The 16,510-nt window shown below is 47.0% G+C and overlaps 1 protein-coding gene across 1 annotated transcript in view; it reads left to right on the forward strand.

The window, feature by feature from the left end:
* AK5 (adenylate kinase 5) overlaps nt 1–14,998 on the forward strand; it is a 188,041-nt gene extending 173,043 nt beyond the window's left edge. Inside the window, exons 13-14 of the mRNA XM_023751811.1 lie at nt 4,391–4,579; nt 13,756–14,998. Of these exons, the coding sequence (XP_023607579.1) occupies nt 4,391–4,579; nt 13,756–13,824 (258 nt within the window). The 3' untranslated portion in view covers nt 13,825–14,998. The remainder of the gene's footprint in view (nt 1–4,390; nt 4,580–13,755) is intronic.
* Nucleotides 14,999–16,510: the final 1,512 nt, after the last annotated feature.

Here is a 16,510-nt window from a genome sequence, read left to right on the forward strand (position 1 = left end):
GGAGAGGGAGAGTGGGCACACACATACTGAGAAAGGGAAGGGAAATTACCAGAGGAAAAGCAGGAATGCCCTTAGAAGAAGGCAGGGGAATGGACAGGCAGATTCAAAATATGCCATTGACAGGTATGCCATTTCATTACTGAACTCACGACCTTCTACCAAACCGTTTTTTACATTCTGCTGGGAGGAGTTTGCAAAGATCCAACATGATATTAATTTGTCCCTGGGTACAGTACATTTAGAAGATTCTAATACCAATCAGGCTTGTGTGCAAATGAACACATACAACCTTTAAACTTGACCGGAACAACAAAGATGCTGCAAAGACAGATGAGCTGTTATTGATTGATTCGTGCCCTGCAGGGACCCAGCATTTGTGCAGCTCCTCCAAATTACAGGCAGGTGATTAATTTGAAAGTTGGCAAAGACAAGTACTGACATCTGCTTTTCTCCAGAGATTCAGAGCCATCAGCCTGGTTGAGAGCCTAGTGAACATTTCCTGTACACCCATCAAGCATGTAACTCCTCCAGGCCTGTGATTGGTTTTAACCACTCACCAGCCTTTCCGTCTCAGAGATGGATATGCTTGATGCATGGGACCATCTGTTGCCGAAAAGAAATCCAGTTCAGTCCGTTAGTTAGGCTGCACTTTCGCATACCTGTCACTGACCGAGTTCTCTGAGATGTAAGATCCTTTGAGGATTTGCTTGACTACTGCACATGACATCACTTAAGGCCAAACGCAAGCTACAGCTGTGACCACAGTTCAGGGCTACGTCTGTAGGTGATCTCTCCACTACCTCCTTATCTTCCATTCCCAAGGCTGGTTTTCCCTCCATTGAATTGATCAGTGTCTTCTGTATCCAACACGGTATATTAGGGGAGGCAGGGTGTCAGCAGGTGTGTGTGTGTGTGTGTGTGTGTGAGAGAGAGAGGGAGAGAGAGAGAGAGAGAGAGAGAGAGAGAGAGAATATGAAGGAGGAGCTGGGGTTCCTAACTATCATCCCCATCTCCCACCCTAGTCGAGAACCCCTGGTTACAGTGACTTTGGGGTTCACGGGCCTGTATTCAGAGCCTGGCTTTCTAACTCACTGGCAAGAGCTCAATTTCTCTTCTATAAAATGTAGATTGAAAAGAGACTCCTCATTGCTTGTTGGGACGATTGGGTGGAATTCTTGAGAAGTGCCTTACACATTTATAAGGCTGCATATGTGGTTACAGTTTTATTTTTCAAAATTATTTGTGGTTTTGTGACTGTGGAAATAAAAATTATATAGATGTGAGGCAATACAGAAGAGTATAAAACAAAGGGTAACCAATCACCCAGAGATAACACCTATTCTTTGACATATGTTCTTCCAGTATTTGTTATGTTTTCATATAGTTAAAATCATATCGAATACATAACTAACAGAGTAATAGCTGTTATTTGGTGAGCACTTAAAATGTCCTGGGAACTGAACTAGATGCTTTATATATGGCACTTTATGAGTCTTTACGATCCCATTCAGAAGGCATTATCATCCCCACTTTAGAGATTCTTCTCATGTTGAGGAGGGGTGTGCTTCGCCTGGCTCCCTAGTGTGGAATTGAAAAGCTTTCCTATATTAAGCCAACATTTTACTCAACAACAGCCAAACTAAATACACATTACCACGAGCAAAATGCATGCACCTGCGCTTGCCTTTTCCCTCCCAGGAGCCCCTAAGCTGAAATTCTGCCCTGAGCCTGAGTATGCAGATCATTTGCCTGGATGTGAGAGTGATAATATGACTGCCCCTCAGCTGATACCCTTAACTCTCTCAGAACATTTTTCATCACCAGAATCAGCGATTCTGTGTATAAATGTGTTCTAACCTTCAGAATGAGCTTTTAGGAGAAAAAAAAAAAGAAAGAAAGAAAAAGGTTGAGTCTGACCAGAGGATGTTCCTGTAGATATGTGGTAGTTGTTTGGGATTTGGGGAGCCTTGAGGACCCCTTGGGATTTTCCACTAGAGATCTTCTGTTCTATTCATCTGACTTCTGGTTCTCCCGAGAACTTTGAGCTGGGTAATGGGGTAATGGTGGCAATGGGGTGGTATTATTATTAGGATTGTGTGTTCAGGAATGCTGAACCGACCCAGATACCCCTCCTCTGGTGAGGTTGCCCAAGGGGATATCATATACCTCAGAGAGAGAGCCATGGGAAGTTGGCATTCCACTTTATTGTTAGACAGGAGCCCTTCCCCTTCACTCTCCCCCCCCCCCTCCCCCGCCGTGCAGAGACTGGTACGTATGCTGGAGCACGTGTCCTAGGCTAAATGCATGGGTGGGGCCTCTAGGTGATTCTAAACCAAAGTGACCATCAGGGGCTTTTACTGTTCAAAGTATTTTACTGTTCAAATGTATTGCTGGTCTAAGGGCCGCAATTTGAGAATCAGCGTGGAAAACAAATCTACCTTGGGGGGTTTGGGGGTGGGGGTGGAGGTGGAAGAGTGTATAGGGGGGTAAATGGTGATAGAAAAAAATAAAATTAATTAAACTTTTCAAGAAAGAAAACAAAACAAATCTACCTCTGCCTTCTGCGCTTATTTTGGTCCCGAGGGTCATTTCCTGCCAGCTCCTGCTCTGATACACATGATCTCTGCTTGTATCTGCATGAGCCCCTGCATCACCTGTTCTGTCCCCAGGAGTGGCCTGAAAACCGCCTGGTCTTCTCATGCAGCCCCAGCCAGAAATTGCTCCAGGTAGCCAAACCTGAACGGAACCTTAGGCTGCCTCCCAAGCTCGCCCTCTGCTGGTGGACAAGGGTCATTTTCTCCGAAACCTTCACCCCGCCTTTCTTGCTGCTCAAATACTCGTTTTCATTTCCCAGTTAACACAGCAGAAAAGCTGAATGACATATTCCAGAGGTTTGTTTCACTCTTCTAGACTTGGGAGAAATTTTCCACTCTGTTCCTTCGAGTGGATCCCTCAGATGGGGGAGATAAATGTTTGATCAGCACTTACTAGGAACTTACCATTCTGTGTGTTCCCTCCAAGTTCTCCCCAGCCTGACTTTGTTACCATCCCTCCCAGGCACTTTCTACAGCGGGGTGGCAAGCCTTTGTGTATTCTTGCAGCATGATCATTGCAAAATCAGTGTCTTTTGATGCAGGGTTGGGGTTGGTAGTAGAGGCAACACAAACACAGAGATGTCAGGGGCAAAAGAACATTCAAGAGAAGCATGGGGAGCTGGGAGATTCCTGCTACCGGTCATATCATCATTATTCATTCATTAAGACGTTTCTCAATCACCTGCCTCGTGTATGTGACCTGGGACCAGGAGCTGAGCACGCCTACCCCTGCACACAAAGAGATTGTAGCCTACTAGGGGAAATAAGCATAGTAGCTAACACTTAGGGAGTGCTGTGTGCCAAGCAACATACTTACATCGCCTCATTTAATTTCATTTCATCCACACAGCAATCCTGTGATCACCCTCATTGTACAAAAGAGAAAATTTGGGGTGCAGAGAAGCTGAGTGACACTTTCAGTTGGTGATGAAGTCAGGTAGCTTAAAATAATTGGTTAATTTCCCTAACGGGGCTCTGGGGTTTGATGGGCTTGGCTGGCTGGTTGTTGCTTGGGGTCCTTTATTCAGCGGAACGTATACAATCCCATAGTGGCGAAGGCTGAGTTTCATCTCCGGAGCCAGGGCTGGGTGTCTAAAGCAGCAAGGGCTGAAGGGCGTCTGTCCTCGTGGCCGCTGTCTGCGTGCCTGGCTTGGGCCGCCTCACAGCTTAGCAGGCAGAATGGCGGGCCATCTTGGATGGTAGGTGGCCAGGCAGAAACTGCAAAATTTCTTACAATCTTGCTTCTAAAAAAGCATACCCCACCATTTCCGCTGCATGCCGTTGGTCAAACAGTTACAGGTCGGCTGAGGCTCAAGCAGGTGTGGGCTCGATGTCTCAGTGGGGAAAGAGCTTACAGTACCCGGGGCAAGGAATGAAGACCATCTCGGAGACACGTCACCACAGCAGGTGGGGCCCCCAGCAGCCTGACTCCAGCCGTGTGTGCGCCACCACCACGCTGTACTCACTCCCACTGATGCAGACACAGTCACACGACACTGCTGGTAGAGGGTGACATAGGAAGGTCAGAGAACACACACGCCCCTCCCCTTGGTGTGGAGCGCAGGAGGCGACCGCCCGGGGTGACCAAGGCTGAGGGCGAGAGGCAGCTCCGAGGCATCCTGAAGAAACCACAGGCCTGGAAATGAGGAGCCGAGACATCCACCATGTAGTTCTAGGCCCATGAAAGGAACCCGAAGGCCAAGAGAGGGACGAACTAGGGGTCCCAGGCCTTTCAGAACATCACAGAATGGAATTTCTGACTGCGGTCTCCTCCCCCTCCCCCCCTGCCCCCCCAGATTGGAGACCCGCACCTGGTCATCTGCATGGACTGCTCCGCAGACACCATGACCAACCGCCTCCGCCAGAGGAGCCAGAGCAGCCCAGGCGCGAGCAGCGCCGCCGCCGTGGCCAAGCGCCTGGAAGCCTACCACCGCGCGTCCATCCCTGTGATCGCCTACTACGAGACGAAGACGCGGCTACAGAAGGTGAAGCGTGTCCCTTTCCCCCTCCAAATGAGCCAGTTCCCCGCTGTTTTTTTTTTTAAGAGAAGAGAGAAAAAACACAGGACATTTTTGGTTCAGGGACCTGGGAATTGGAGCTGCATACCAGTTGCACAAGTTGGACCCAAATATGGGTCCCTTACTCTCTTCACTTTTGTATCAGTCAAAATTAAATATTTGCCATCGCATGGACCATGAAATCTGGCCATGCAATTTTCATAGGTGCCTATGGCTGAAAACAGAGATAGGGAAAGGGGAATGAAGGGAGGGAGGGAGGCATGGATGAGGCATAAATTCTGCCTTCTAGACCTTGGCTGAACAGGAAAAAGGTCTCTTCTAGATCTATGATCCAACGACTTTGAATTTCTGGATTTTTGCAGTTCATAATTGGCACTTGTCTCCTTTGCCTCAATTTTTTGCAATAACTGTTATTGAAGGAAGCATTATATGGGGCCAGAAGAGTAGGTAATTAGGTGAAACAGTGAAGATACTGTGGGGAAATGAGTCGTGTCACTTAATGAACAATAAGCCATGCTAAGTCACCATTAATTTCATGAATTTGGGGAAACTACACAACCGCCATCATTCACTCATTTTACAAACATAAACAGGCATCAAGCACCTCCCATGGGCATCCATTGCCCTAGTGGTTTGGATACAGGTAATAAGGCGTGGTTCTTGCCTCTAGAGCTGAGTGTTAGTAGGGGATATAGACAAACCTGTGACCACAGTACGGGGTCAAAGTAAGAACTGAGTGATTTCTAAGGCCCCTTTAACCCATTCTAAGGGGAAAGGAAAGGCATTGAGGAAGGTCAACTAAGTTGATCCTCAAGGTGGGGTAAGATGTGAGGGGAGCAGGGCACCCCACATGGAAGGATCCCCCAGTGAAAAAAGTCAGGAGAGACAGGAACTCAGCTGGGCTGGGATGTAAAGTGCCAAGGAAAAGAGGAACAAGAGAGGGGGCTGGGCAGGCAAGCAAGGACCAGATCCAGATGAACCTTATGTAGGAGTGACTCACTGTCCTGTGGGTGATGGGAGTACTGAAGGGAACGGACATAGTCAGGGTTTTCATTTAGAAAGCTCACTCCATTGCCTTGTAGAGAACAGATCCCAAGAAGGTAAGGCTAGGAGACCACTGGGAGGCTGGAACAGTATTCCAGGAACATCCTGAGGCCCCAGGGCAGAAGAGGGGTGTGAACATGCACTTTCTGCTATTCACAGTAAGTCCGAGGGAGACGTCAACTCTCACAGAACAAGCCTGTCTCCGAAGCAGCTGCATTATCGATTCCTTGGGGCTGGGGGGGATGTTTGATACTGAATTCTCATTTTCTAAACCAGTTAGTGGTCCATTTTCCAGCATCTAAGGACTTAGCCCTGGGTATAGAGGTCTGAAAGGTGTTCCTTGCTGTAACTCAGCGATGTGGAGCACGTGGCATGAGAGTCACAATGCCCAGCTTCCGTGTCTGTGGCAGACATTGCTAATCCATCATTGCACTCTTCCCTGCAGTGCCGAGGTGTGGCCTCAGAGTGGTTCTCAGCAAGCTCTCCAGGCAGCTACCAGTAATAGGATCTGGTGTTCACATTGAAACCTCTTTGCTGTGCTTGGTGCAACCTCTGGCTGCCATCTAAAACAAAGATTTGGGTCTTTAAAAACAAGCAAACACAAAGTGCATTATGGAAGAGCAGGAGCTTAAGAATTCAGGGTTGCAAAGGCCTGTTCAAGATTAGTGATTTCCACACTTTGTGAGCCTGGAACACACACAGAAATTATTCAGACACAAGGGAATTTCTCCCATTTTGAAGATTTAGATAGATGAGAAAATCCCTAAAGAACTCAGAGTTCAGCCACTTCCAGGGTCAGAATATCCGTGTGCTCTTTTGCATTATCCCAACCTAAATTCTACAAATGCTGGGCTCGTGGGTGCTCGGCTAACCGAGTTCTCAGCTAGGGCCTCTGGGATCCTCAGAAATATCTAAGGGGGGGAGAAAGGAAGTTTCCAGTTCCGTGCGGTTCATCTCTGCAGCTTTCCCTGCATTTTGGAGATGCTCGCAGCTGGGTCTGTGCTGAGGTAACATATATGATCCACTTCGCAAATACAGTACTTAAAACCACTCCTGCCCTGACTCCAGAGCAGTGGGCTCCAGCCCTCAGGACCCCAGAGGCCCTCTGGAGGAGGCTGCTCTGTAGTCGTCATCTCTGCCCCGGCTGTCCTCCACCAATGCAGCTGCAGAGATTTTTTTTTAAAGCTTCCTCCCCCAGCTCACTTAGAGACAGGGAGGGCGGAGTGTGGGCCCAGGGAGGTGGGAACTGTTTGCAGGTGGCTGTGGGGTTCGCCTGCAGCTCCTGCTACAGAGGGGGCTGGGGAAGCAGGGGGAGGCTCAGACTTGTTTTCCGGTGGAGAAGGGGAGCACCTCTGTCCCTTCTGCTTTCTGGCCTCTGGGCTCCTGTCCAGTCTTCTTGCAACAGCTTCAACTTGCCCTGGATTTTAAGCAACAGTTTGTGTCTTGCTCCCGTGACGCCCTTTGGATTGTTAGCACTTCCTCCCTGTCCCATTGGTTTACTGAGCCCCAAACAGTGCGGTTCACCATCCCTGTGGGCACTTGGATCATTGAAGGAGTTTTCTGAAATCTCGGTGAGGCTGGTGAATGCCATTCCGGGTACAAGTGGGACAGAGCAGTGATTCCGGGAGACGTAGGGAGGAAGGAGAGCCCCACATGGCCAGCCCAGAGAGAGCCCCCCCAGCACCCCCCTCAGGCCTCCGTGTGCCCAGTTATGAATTCATCAGCTGACACCCCGTTGACCACAAGCAAGCCAAAACACAGTGCAATGAAACTGCAAACAGAGGTAGTAAAAAAAGCAAAGCGGAATTTATACAGCCGCTGCCTTATCCTTTAAGTCCTTATTATCCCATCAGCATATAATCAGGTTAGAACTTATTTCAACATAAACCCAGGGATGGAGGCGCATGTGAAACGAGTGGGTCCGGGAGTTTCCAGCCGTCTCCCCCTCTCTCCTAAAGCCAGCTTTGCTGTGCCTCTGCAGTCAGGACAGACTTCTCTCCATTCCATGCCCGCTCCCTGCCCTCAGGGCCGACAGCAGTAATCACTGCGGCCTTCGGCCCTGCCCCGTCTAGACACTGCCTCAGGGTCCCTGTAGGAACTCTCTCAGCTCAATGGCAGGATAGTCACAGGATGGTCACACGCCCGCCCGTTCACTAGATTTAACCCATACAGGAAGCTGTCCTCTCCATCCCCCGGAGTGAACGAATTTATTCGTGAAAAAATAATTGAGATGTAGCATGTCAGCGTGAAAAGCACAACTGGCCAAAGGATCCCTGGGTAGAGCAAATGCATAAATCTCCCATCTGCTCTGAGAGACTTAACGAAACTCCTTTGTGATTCTGCTCGATGGGCTCCTCTCCACCCCTCCCTTCCTGACTGCCGAGCCCTCACTAGATCCCCGCAATGAGCTTTGGATTCTGTGCAGCAGTCTCTGCACCCCTGTGGTCCCGGGGAAATGAGTTATGCTCAGGGCTTGTCTGGACCCTCCCAGAGCAGCAGGCAGAAGAGGACGCCAGGCCTTTGTCCTCTCCTGTGCACATTCTTGATTTTCTCCCTCTGCGGGTGCTTCCCTCACATGGCGGGTTGTGCCACGTCAGGGCCACCCCTTTACTGGGCTTCACTTTATCTCGGAGCTTCTCCAGGAGCTGCTGCCAGGGATGCTGCCAGCAGAGAGTTGGTGCTGCTCCACCCAAGGTCCCTGGCATATTCCAACAGGTATGGGGCAGCGCTAACATCCGAGACCTGGTGCTTACAGTGGGGAATTCAAAGGGGAAGAGGGGCCCAGGGCACTGCACCCACAGTAAGGTGGTAAATATAGTAATTTATTTATTTGAGCTGGGTCCTAAAGGATGAGTGGGAGTTCGTAACAGATGCAGTGGGGACGAAGGCACTGACTGACACGGAAAAGAGCCCAATAACGTTAGCACGAGATGGGGTGCCAGCAGATGAACTCAAGTGGAGGCAGACAGATTAAAAGGCATGGTTGAGCAAGACTGGGAAGGGCCTTGAACCCATCCATCCACCCATTCATTCATTCCTCTTTCATGCAGTAAGCAGCATAGAAATGTAATGTGGGCCACATAGGTATTTAAAAATTTTTAGTGGTCACATAAGCAACAGCAAAAACAAAACAAAAAAGTAAAAAAGAAACCAATGAAATTAATTTCACAGTGCATTTTATTTAACCAAATATATTCTAAGTATTATCCTTTCAACATGTTATCAATATAAAAATCATTGAAATATTTTTACATTTTTTATATGTCTTCAAAATTTGGTACTTAAATAGATCTCAATTAAGATGCTAATTTTTCGTCAGAAATACTAGGATTGTATTTGTGTTTCATAAAATGTATGGTTGGAATAGTAGACTGACCGGGTATGTGAAATGGTGAGGGCCCAGGAGCAGGCTTCACGTAACCCTAACTTTTAAAAACATGCAGCTACGGATTGTCCGTGGTTGGTGCCCAGGTGCCGAATAGTGAGGGCCCCTGTGAAGGGAGGCTCTGCTTTAACGGGGACAAGATGAGGAGAGGAAGAGGGAGGCGCCCCGACCATGGTAAACACTCTGTGACAGCTCAGCTTGCTCCACAGGCCCCACGGCGCCAGCACGTGAAAAGCAAAACTAAAACTCAAGCAGCGTTTTGAACAGTGGGGGGAGATTCAGGAAAAACACCAGATCTGGGCCGTGTGTGAACCAGCCACCTGTTCTTTGGTTTCAAATTCATGGAACTGAAGAGGAAGAGAGACAGAACATGCAACTCCCCAAGTGGTGTGACTGCTTTCTGATTCAGCCTGGGCTCCCGACAGCTCCTCCTCGGAAATCGAGTGAAGCTCGGAAATGTAATCCTATTTCCTGCTCATTTGCTTTTAGCTATTTTTAAAAAATCTTTTTGCAGTCCGACCAGGACATCACTGACTGCAGGGTTTTATATCCACTCTCAGACAAAAGTCAGAAGCAAAGCCACTTACCTAGTTTTCCGTTCAATACATGAAAACCTCAGACCTTCTGCCGTTGCTGATTCAGAACGGGAGAGCTTTGGGGGCAAGGACAGGAAGAGACTGACTTTTCCCGTCCCTGGGGACAGAGGGTTGCTGTAAACTAACACCATAAGCACTGATCCTGGGGCAAAAACTTACTGTCTGTTGAAGAGCACCTTGTTTTCAAGTTTTAAGCCCCCTTCACACAGAGCAATCCATATGCCAATTCTGCAGCATTCTTGTCTGTGCACTGTGCTTAAGGATGTTCATCAGTAGCACCGAGTTGGCTGTTTTAAATGAGCTAATGTTGTAAGCAATGAGCATAGTTCCTGGAGCTTAGAAAGCACTCAGTAAGTTGGTTTCTCCCATTTCCTTAGAGTCACAGTTATATATGAAAATAGAAAAGCCAGATGTAGTTCTCAAATACTCTCCCTGTGGGGATTAGATGAGCAGGGAGAATCCACATTGAGACTCAGGGACTGTCCAAGTAACCTGCGGCGAACCGGGGGAGGAATCTGGAGTGGAGACAGAAAGCCATGGTCCCACCCGGTTCAGCTGGGCTTTTACTTCATAAAAATCCATTTCAGTGGAACTCCCATTTGACCCTGTGATCCCACTACTAGGAATATATCCCAAGAAACCAGAAACACCTATCAGAAAGGATATATGTAACCAGATGTTCGTAGCAGCACTGAGGGTCCCAGAGCCCAATTATTTGATTTCGTCTTTCAACCTCCTCATGAGCTTGGGCTCCACAGAGACCCACACCACAGCGCGTGACTGGCTGAGGGGCCACTAAGAAGCTCCCTTTCTTTAATTAAATAAACAACTCCCCTAAGGAAGCCACAACGCCAAAGGAGTGCTTGGGTTTTGGATGGAAATAGGAGGAAATGGTCCCGCTCAAAGCCTCCGCCGCCCAGCCCTCAGGAAATAACAAGGTGCACCCTCAGGGGCTTGTGCTATTAGCCCTTGTGCCTGAAACCAACTTGCTCGGTGTTTCTGGGAGAGAATCCCAAATCCTTACATCAAGTCCAGACTGTGGGTCAGAAAAGGGGCTCCAAGAGGGAGGGAGGGAAGAAAGCGGCTGGCAAACAAGGGCAGCAGTGAGGGCGGACGTGGTGTCAGGTGCTTCTGTATCTGCAGCTTCTGGCCTGTAGTCATCCTGTTGTCAATCCCTGTTCCCGCTTTGTCGCTGCCCTGGAGCTGTGAGCTCCTGGAGAGCAGGACTGTTGGGTCTGACTCCGCTCGCTGATCTCCAGCACAGGATCCATGGTTCGCACCCAGGAAAGGTTTGTGGGTTGAAAGGCGAGGGGAAGTGAGGTCAAGCACTAGGCAAGGTGCTGAGAGGGGAACAGTGGCAACGGCTAAGTCCCTGCCCCAGATGCAGAGCCACTTGCCAGGGAGACAAACAAGTTGCTGACAGGTCTTTGATTTTCCCATAAGGATGGAGATGACGTATGTATGGGGGGCAGGGAGACGCAAATATTTTTAAGCTTCAATTTTAATTTTTTCCTTATTGTGAGAAAGATCATAGTTACAGGAATGCATACAAGTACTATGTACTGTTTGAAGAATAATAAGTGGACACCTGTAGTCACCATCGAGGTCATGAGATAGAGTCCCGGAAGCTCCCCACGTCCCTCCCGATCACAACTCCGTCCTCTCCCCAAAAAGTCATCACAAGCCTGACCTTTCTGATAACCATGTCCTTGCTCTTGATTATTTTACCACCTATGTATAGCTCCCTCACCAATGTAACCTAGCTTTGCTTGTTTTTAACCTAACGTAAATTGAATCACACAGTATGCCTATGCTTTGGAGACTTGCTTCTTTCCCGCAACTTTGCCTGATTTAATCCATGTTTTTACATGTAGCTCTGTTTTTACATGTTTTCTCATTTCCGTAGTATTGCACTATATGACTATGCCGCACACTTTTTTTTAACTTTATAAAGATGGAACATTTTCTTTTACACATAGAGCTAAGACTTCACATCAAATGTATTTAGGACGTCGCTACCTGGTTTCCTCGGGCACCTTCACTTGTCTAAAACTCACCTGCTCGTCTGTTCCCCTGGCACTTGCTGCTTCTCCTGTATGCCTCTCGCTTAGCGGAACCACCTGGTGCTCAAGCCAGAAACGCGGGTGTCCCTCTGAGTCTATCTCCATCAGGCCCCACAGTATCCAGGCACCAGGTCTGTGACTGCCGCCTTTCCATTCCTCCGGCTGCCTCCTCTCCCTCCTGCTGCCTGCGTTAAAGCAGGAGTTTATGCCGCGACGCATGTATCCATCCACCGCCAATGGACTTTTGCAATTTTTCCAGTCTGGGGCTGTTACAAACAGGGATTCTATAAACATTTGTTGTATCTATTTTCAGGGATAGCCCAATGTTTTGTTTTGAGAACTCATGCTACCACTGGAATCAGTGAAGTCCCTAGTGTTGTGAAATAGAAACTAGTTTGCCCAAACAAGATAGACCAGAGTTTTAAAAAATCATTGTTTCTCGAAGTGTGGTCCAAGATGACCCACATCAGTAGCATCTACAGAATTTGTTAAATGTGCCGTTTAGAAGACCCAGCCCACACCTACCAAATGGGAGCCTCTGGAGATAAAGCCCCAAAAAGTTGCATTAAGCAAGCTTGCTACCCCCTCCTCCCTTCCCATGCGTCTTACATGGATACCCAAGCCTCTACTTTCCATGGATGTGACATATGTGATGGGACAAATCTCAGTGTTTGGCACGTTAGGAACTTTTGAGAGAGAGGAAGGGGTAGTGTGCCTTCCTGCCCAGGAAATCGGCTCCCTCCCCACTCCCTGCTGTAGGTCCCAGCTTTGGGTTTACAGCCCTCTCCCTCATTTTGCTGCAGGGCCCTCACCTCTGCCCTACTCCTACCCACCCTGCTCCAGAACACTCACAAGTCTCGCTTTTACTAACTGCAAAGTCTTTCCATGACCCTTCATAATACCTGACCTCAACAGGGAACCTAGTTTGTGTTGCTGTTGTTTTAAATAGACTTTATTTTTTAGAGCAGTTTTAGGTTCACAGCAAAACTGAGCATCGAGTTTTCATATACCCGTCTCCAAACACGCACAACCTCTCCCACATCAACATCTCCCGTAAGAGTTGAACATTTGTTTGAACATCAACCTATCATAATCACAGAAAGTCCAGTTTCTGTGGGTCTTGACAAATGTATGACAGGTGTCCACCATTGCAAGAGAGGTTTTACTACCATAAAAATCCTGTTAAACCCATTCTTTCCACTCCCCCCCCCACCCCCACACACACCTGATCTTTTTACTGTCTCCATGGTTTTCCTTTTCCCAGAATGTCATTTAGTGTGTAGCCTTTGCAGATTGGCTTCTTTCAGCCAGCATTTAAGTTTCCTCCATCTTTCCATGGCTTAATAATCTCATTTCTTTTGAGCACTAAATAATATTCTCTTGTCTGGATGCTTGTCCAACTAATGCAGGGCATCTTGGTTGCATCCAAGCTTTGGCAATTATGAAGAAAGCTCTTATAAACATCCATACGCAGGTTGTGTGGGCGTGTTTCCAGCTCCTTTGGGTAAATGCCAAGGAGTGCAATTCCTGGATCAGAGTAAGAGTTTAATTTTGTAAGAAAGTGCCCAACTGCCTTCGTAAGTGGCTGGCTATCATTCTGCGCACCCGTCAGCAAAGAACAGATGTTCCTGTTGCTCCGCATCCTCACCAGCATTTGGTACTGTCAGTTCTTTGTATTTTGGCTATTTTAATAGGTGTGAAGGGGTATCACATTGCTGTTTTAATTTAGGCACCTAGTTTTTTAACTGCTCGCTTTTATTTTATTGATTTGAGACAGAGACATTGATTTGTTGTTCCACTTGTTTACACATTCATTGATTGATTCTTCTGTGCCCTGACCAGGGATCAAACCCATAACCTTGATGTATGGGAAGGACACTCTAACCAACTGAGCTACCCAGCCAGGGCTGAACTGCTCACTTTTTTGTTTTTTTGGTGTCTTGTTTTAAAATTTCGCACAGCAAGTTATAAGCAGGCAAAACTTTATTATCAAAAATGGTCCTACTTACAAATGTACCTTAAGACTAACTTTCTCCTTTTTCCTTTTAAATATAGATAAATGCGGAGGGGACACCAGAGGAAGTTTTTCTTCAACTCTGCACAGCTATTGACTCTATTTTCTGAAAACAAAATGCATGTATGTAAGGAGAGTGAAGACAGAGGAATATATTAAAAGGTCCATACCTTAATTACGTTTCAGGTTAAACCTTTTGTGTCCCCTTCCAATCCTGACATTGCTGTTTGCTCCCCGGCTTGGCCCATCGGAGGCGTCTGGAAACCATGCATGGTGTATTTGCTATCACCCAGCCTCTTCGTGATCCAGACAGCTGTCCACTCACAGCACGCACACCTTCCTACCATACAGGCTGCACCTCAGAGCAGAGTTCATGGACAGCAGTGCAGTGCCAGTCTGTCAGCTGTGCCCTCAGGACTTGTTAGAGTCTGATCATTTGGTTCTCCTCTCATCAAATAGGGAGTTAGCGCCCCTAAATTCCCCACTGTATCTTCCTCCCGCCAAGTTGCCTGATGAAGTCCCTGAATTTGAGGGGGGAAAGGGGGGGCTTGCAAGCTGGGGCATCTTCCTCTGGTAACTGTAGCTCAGAGCCAGAGAGATTAGGATGACATGCCAATTATTAGAAATCTGATTCAATTTGAAAAACATAAAAAATGTGAAACTGTACAATTTTTCCAAGACAGCGAAACCCAGACTAGTCACCAATAACATGTCTCTACTCATTTTTATGAAACTGGCTACTTGGAATACTGTCACAGTGGCTAAGAGCACTAACTGGAGAAAACTGGCCTCTCCTATACCTGGTGGTGCATTTTGGCAATTATACGTTAATACCAATGACTAAACGTAATTTAAAAGCGTGAGGTGGTTTATTATTGCATCCACCGGACTAATGTCAACTTACAGTTTTGATTTTAAATGATCACCTATTTACTTAACACTGTTGCCAAACAAGTAAGAATTACAGTAACAGTAATAAAACTGATGTGGGTGGGAGGATCATGTCAGCACACAATGTTTAACAGATCTCGATGCTATATTTGTTTCATAATGGCTTTTTTAAGGGGTTTGCAAACCTTATCATACCCAAATGTAAAATTGTTTCCTCGCATCAAACCAGTGAAGTTTGGGTTCTCTGTTGTGTTATCGTTGCCAGAATCAGAGCTTCTCATGCAGTCTACTGGAATAAATGCACCTTCCTCTACCAGTGGCTCTCAACCTTCCTAATGCCGCGACCCTTTAATACAGTTCTTCATGTTGTGGTGACCCCCAACCATAAAATGATTTTCGTTGCTACTTCATAACTGTAATTTTGCTACTGTTATGAATCGTAATGTAAATATCTGATATGCAGGATGTATTTTCATTGCTCGCGACCCACAGGTTGAGAACCGCTGCAAGTCAGTCATGACCAAAAGACCCTGGTTTCAATTTGCATGATTATTTTTTTCCTCTTCCTTGTGCCGATAAGAATCCATTTCTGGGGCAAAGCTGTATTTTTAAAGTCGTCTTTTTTTTTTTTTTGAAATGGATATGTACAAATAAAGTAAATGGAACACAGGATAACACTTTTTTTCTATTTATTTGCAACTCGCGTCATTCTGGAAAGCATTTGAAGCCTTATTCAACAGAATTAGCAGCAAACACAGTAAGAGCTGAGATGTATGATATGCTCATATGATTTTAATTTTGGCCATAGATCAGCTTTGAGAAATTACAGAAAGAACTCTCAGTATATTCACGATACATGGTAATTTTCGTTATTTCCTTTTGCTCTAGCAGTCATTCTTAAACAGAAATGTCAGTGTTTGCTAAAGAAGAAATCCAATTTCTTTGGTTACAATTATGCCTCTATTAACACAAAGAGGGGCCTGTTCCTTCCACTCACACAGTTGTCAAATACTTTAATACTACCCCAAGTTGTCACACACTTGATAGGGGAGCACACGGAGTATTTGAGCAAATTAGAAAAAGACAGTCACAGGGTGAAAATGGTCAGTTGTGCCAGAATACACAAAATGACTCTTTGTAGGGAGGAACATTCTTTAAACACATACCGCGGTGTTGGCAAACGCAGTCCACACCCACCACAGCTCTGGCAGCCTGGGGAGGGGAGAGGGAGGGAGGCAACAGGGCAGCGGACTGCAAGTCAGCAGGGTACATGGCTTTGCCCCTGAAGAGTACCTAGAGGTGCAAATCAAGTCTCCTGCAGAGCTACAAAACACACTACTGATCTGCATGGCCTTTAAGTCATAGGATTTGAAAGCAGGAAAGGACAGTGGAGATCTCTGCCTAGTAGGAGAGCCTGTGTGTACGCAGAAAACCTCAGAAACATGGTCCAACTCCTTTACAATGGAGGCATGCCGGCCTCACCTCATCTGGCCCCGTGCCTCTCACCCCGCCAATCACCACTCTCCTCTTGCTCGCTTGGCCAAATCTAAAGCCCACTTAATATTGCCTAGACAAGCCAAGCTCTACTGGCAGGGCCTTGTTGCCATCCTCCTGCCTGTCCCTCCACATTATCTGCAGGGCCAATTCCCTCGCCCCATCAGGTCTCTGTTCCAGCCTTCCCTTGTCATTGAGGCGCTTTTTCACTAGTCCATCTAAAATGACAGAATGGTCCCCATTCTTCCACAGTTTTTCTTCAAACATTATTTTTCTTCACAGCATTTATATCTGCCTGGAACCATACTTTTTATTGCTGGTCTTCTGCATTAGACCGATAAGCTCTGTGACAGCAAGCTTTGTATCCTCAGTCCCACACAAAGCAGTGATTATTGAAGGCTGACATTTAAT

Source organism: Myotis lucifugus, unplaced genomic scaffold (genome assembly GCF_000147115.1).
Source record: "Myotis lucifugus unplaced genomic scaffold, Myoluc2.0 scaffold_25, whole genome shotgun sequence".
NCBI lineage: Eukaryota > Metazoa > Chordata > Mammalia > Chiroptera > Vespertilionidae > Myotis > Myotis lucifugus.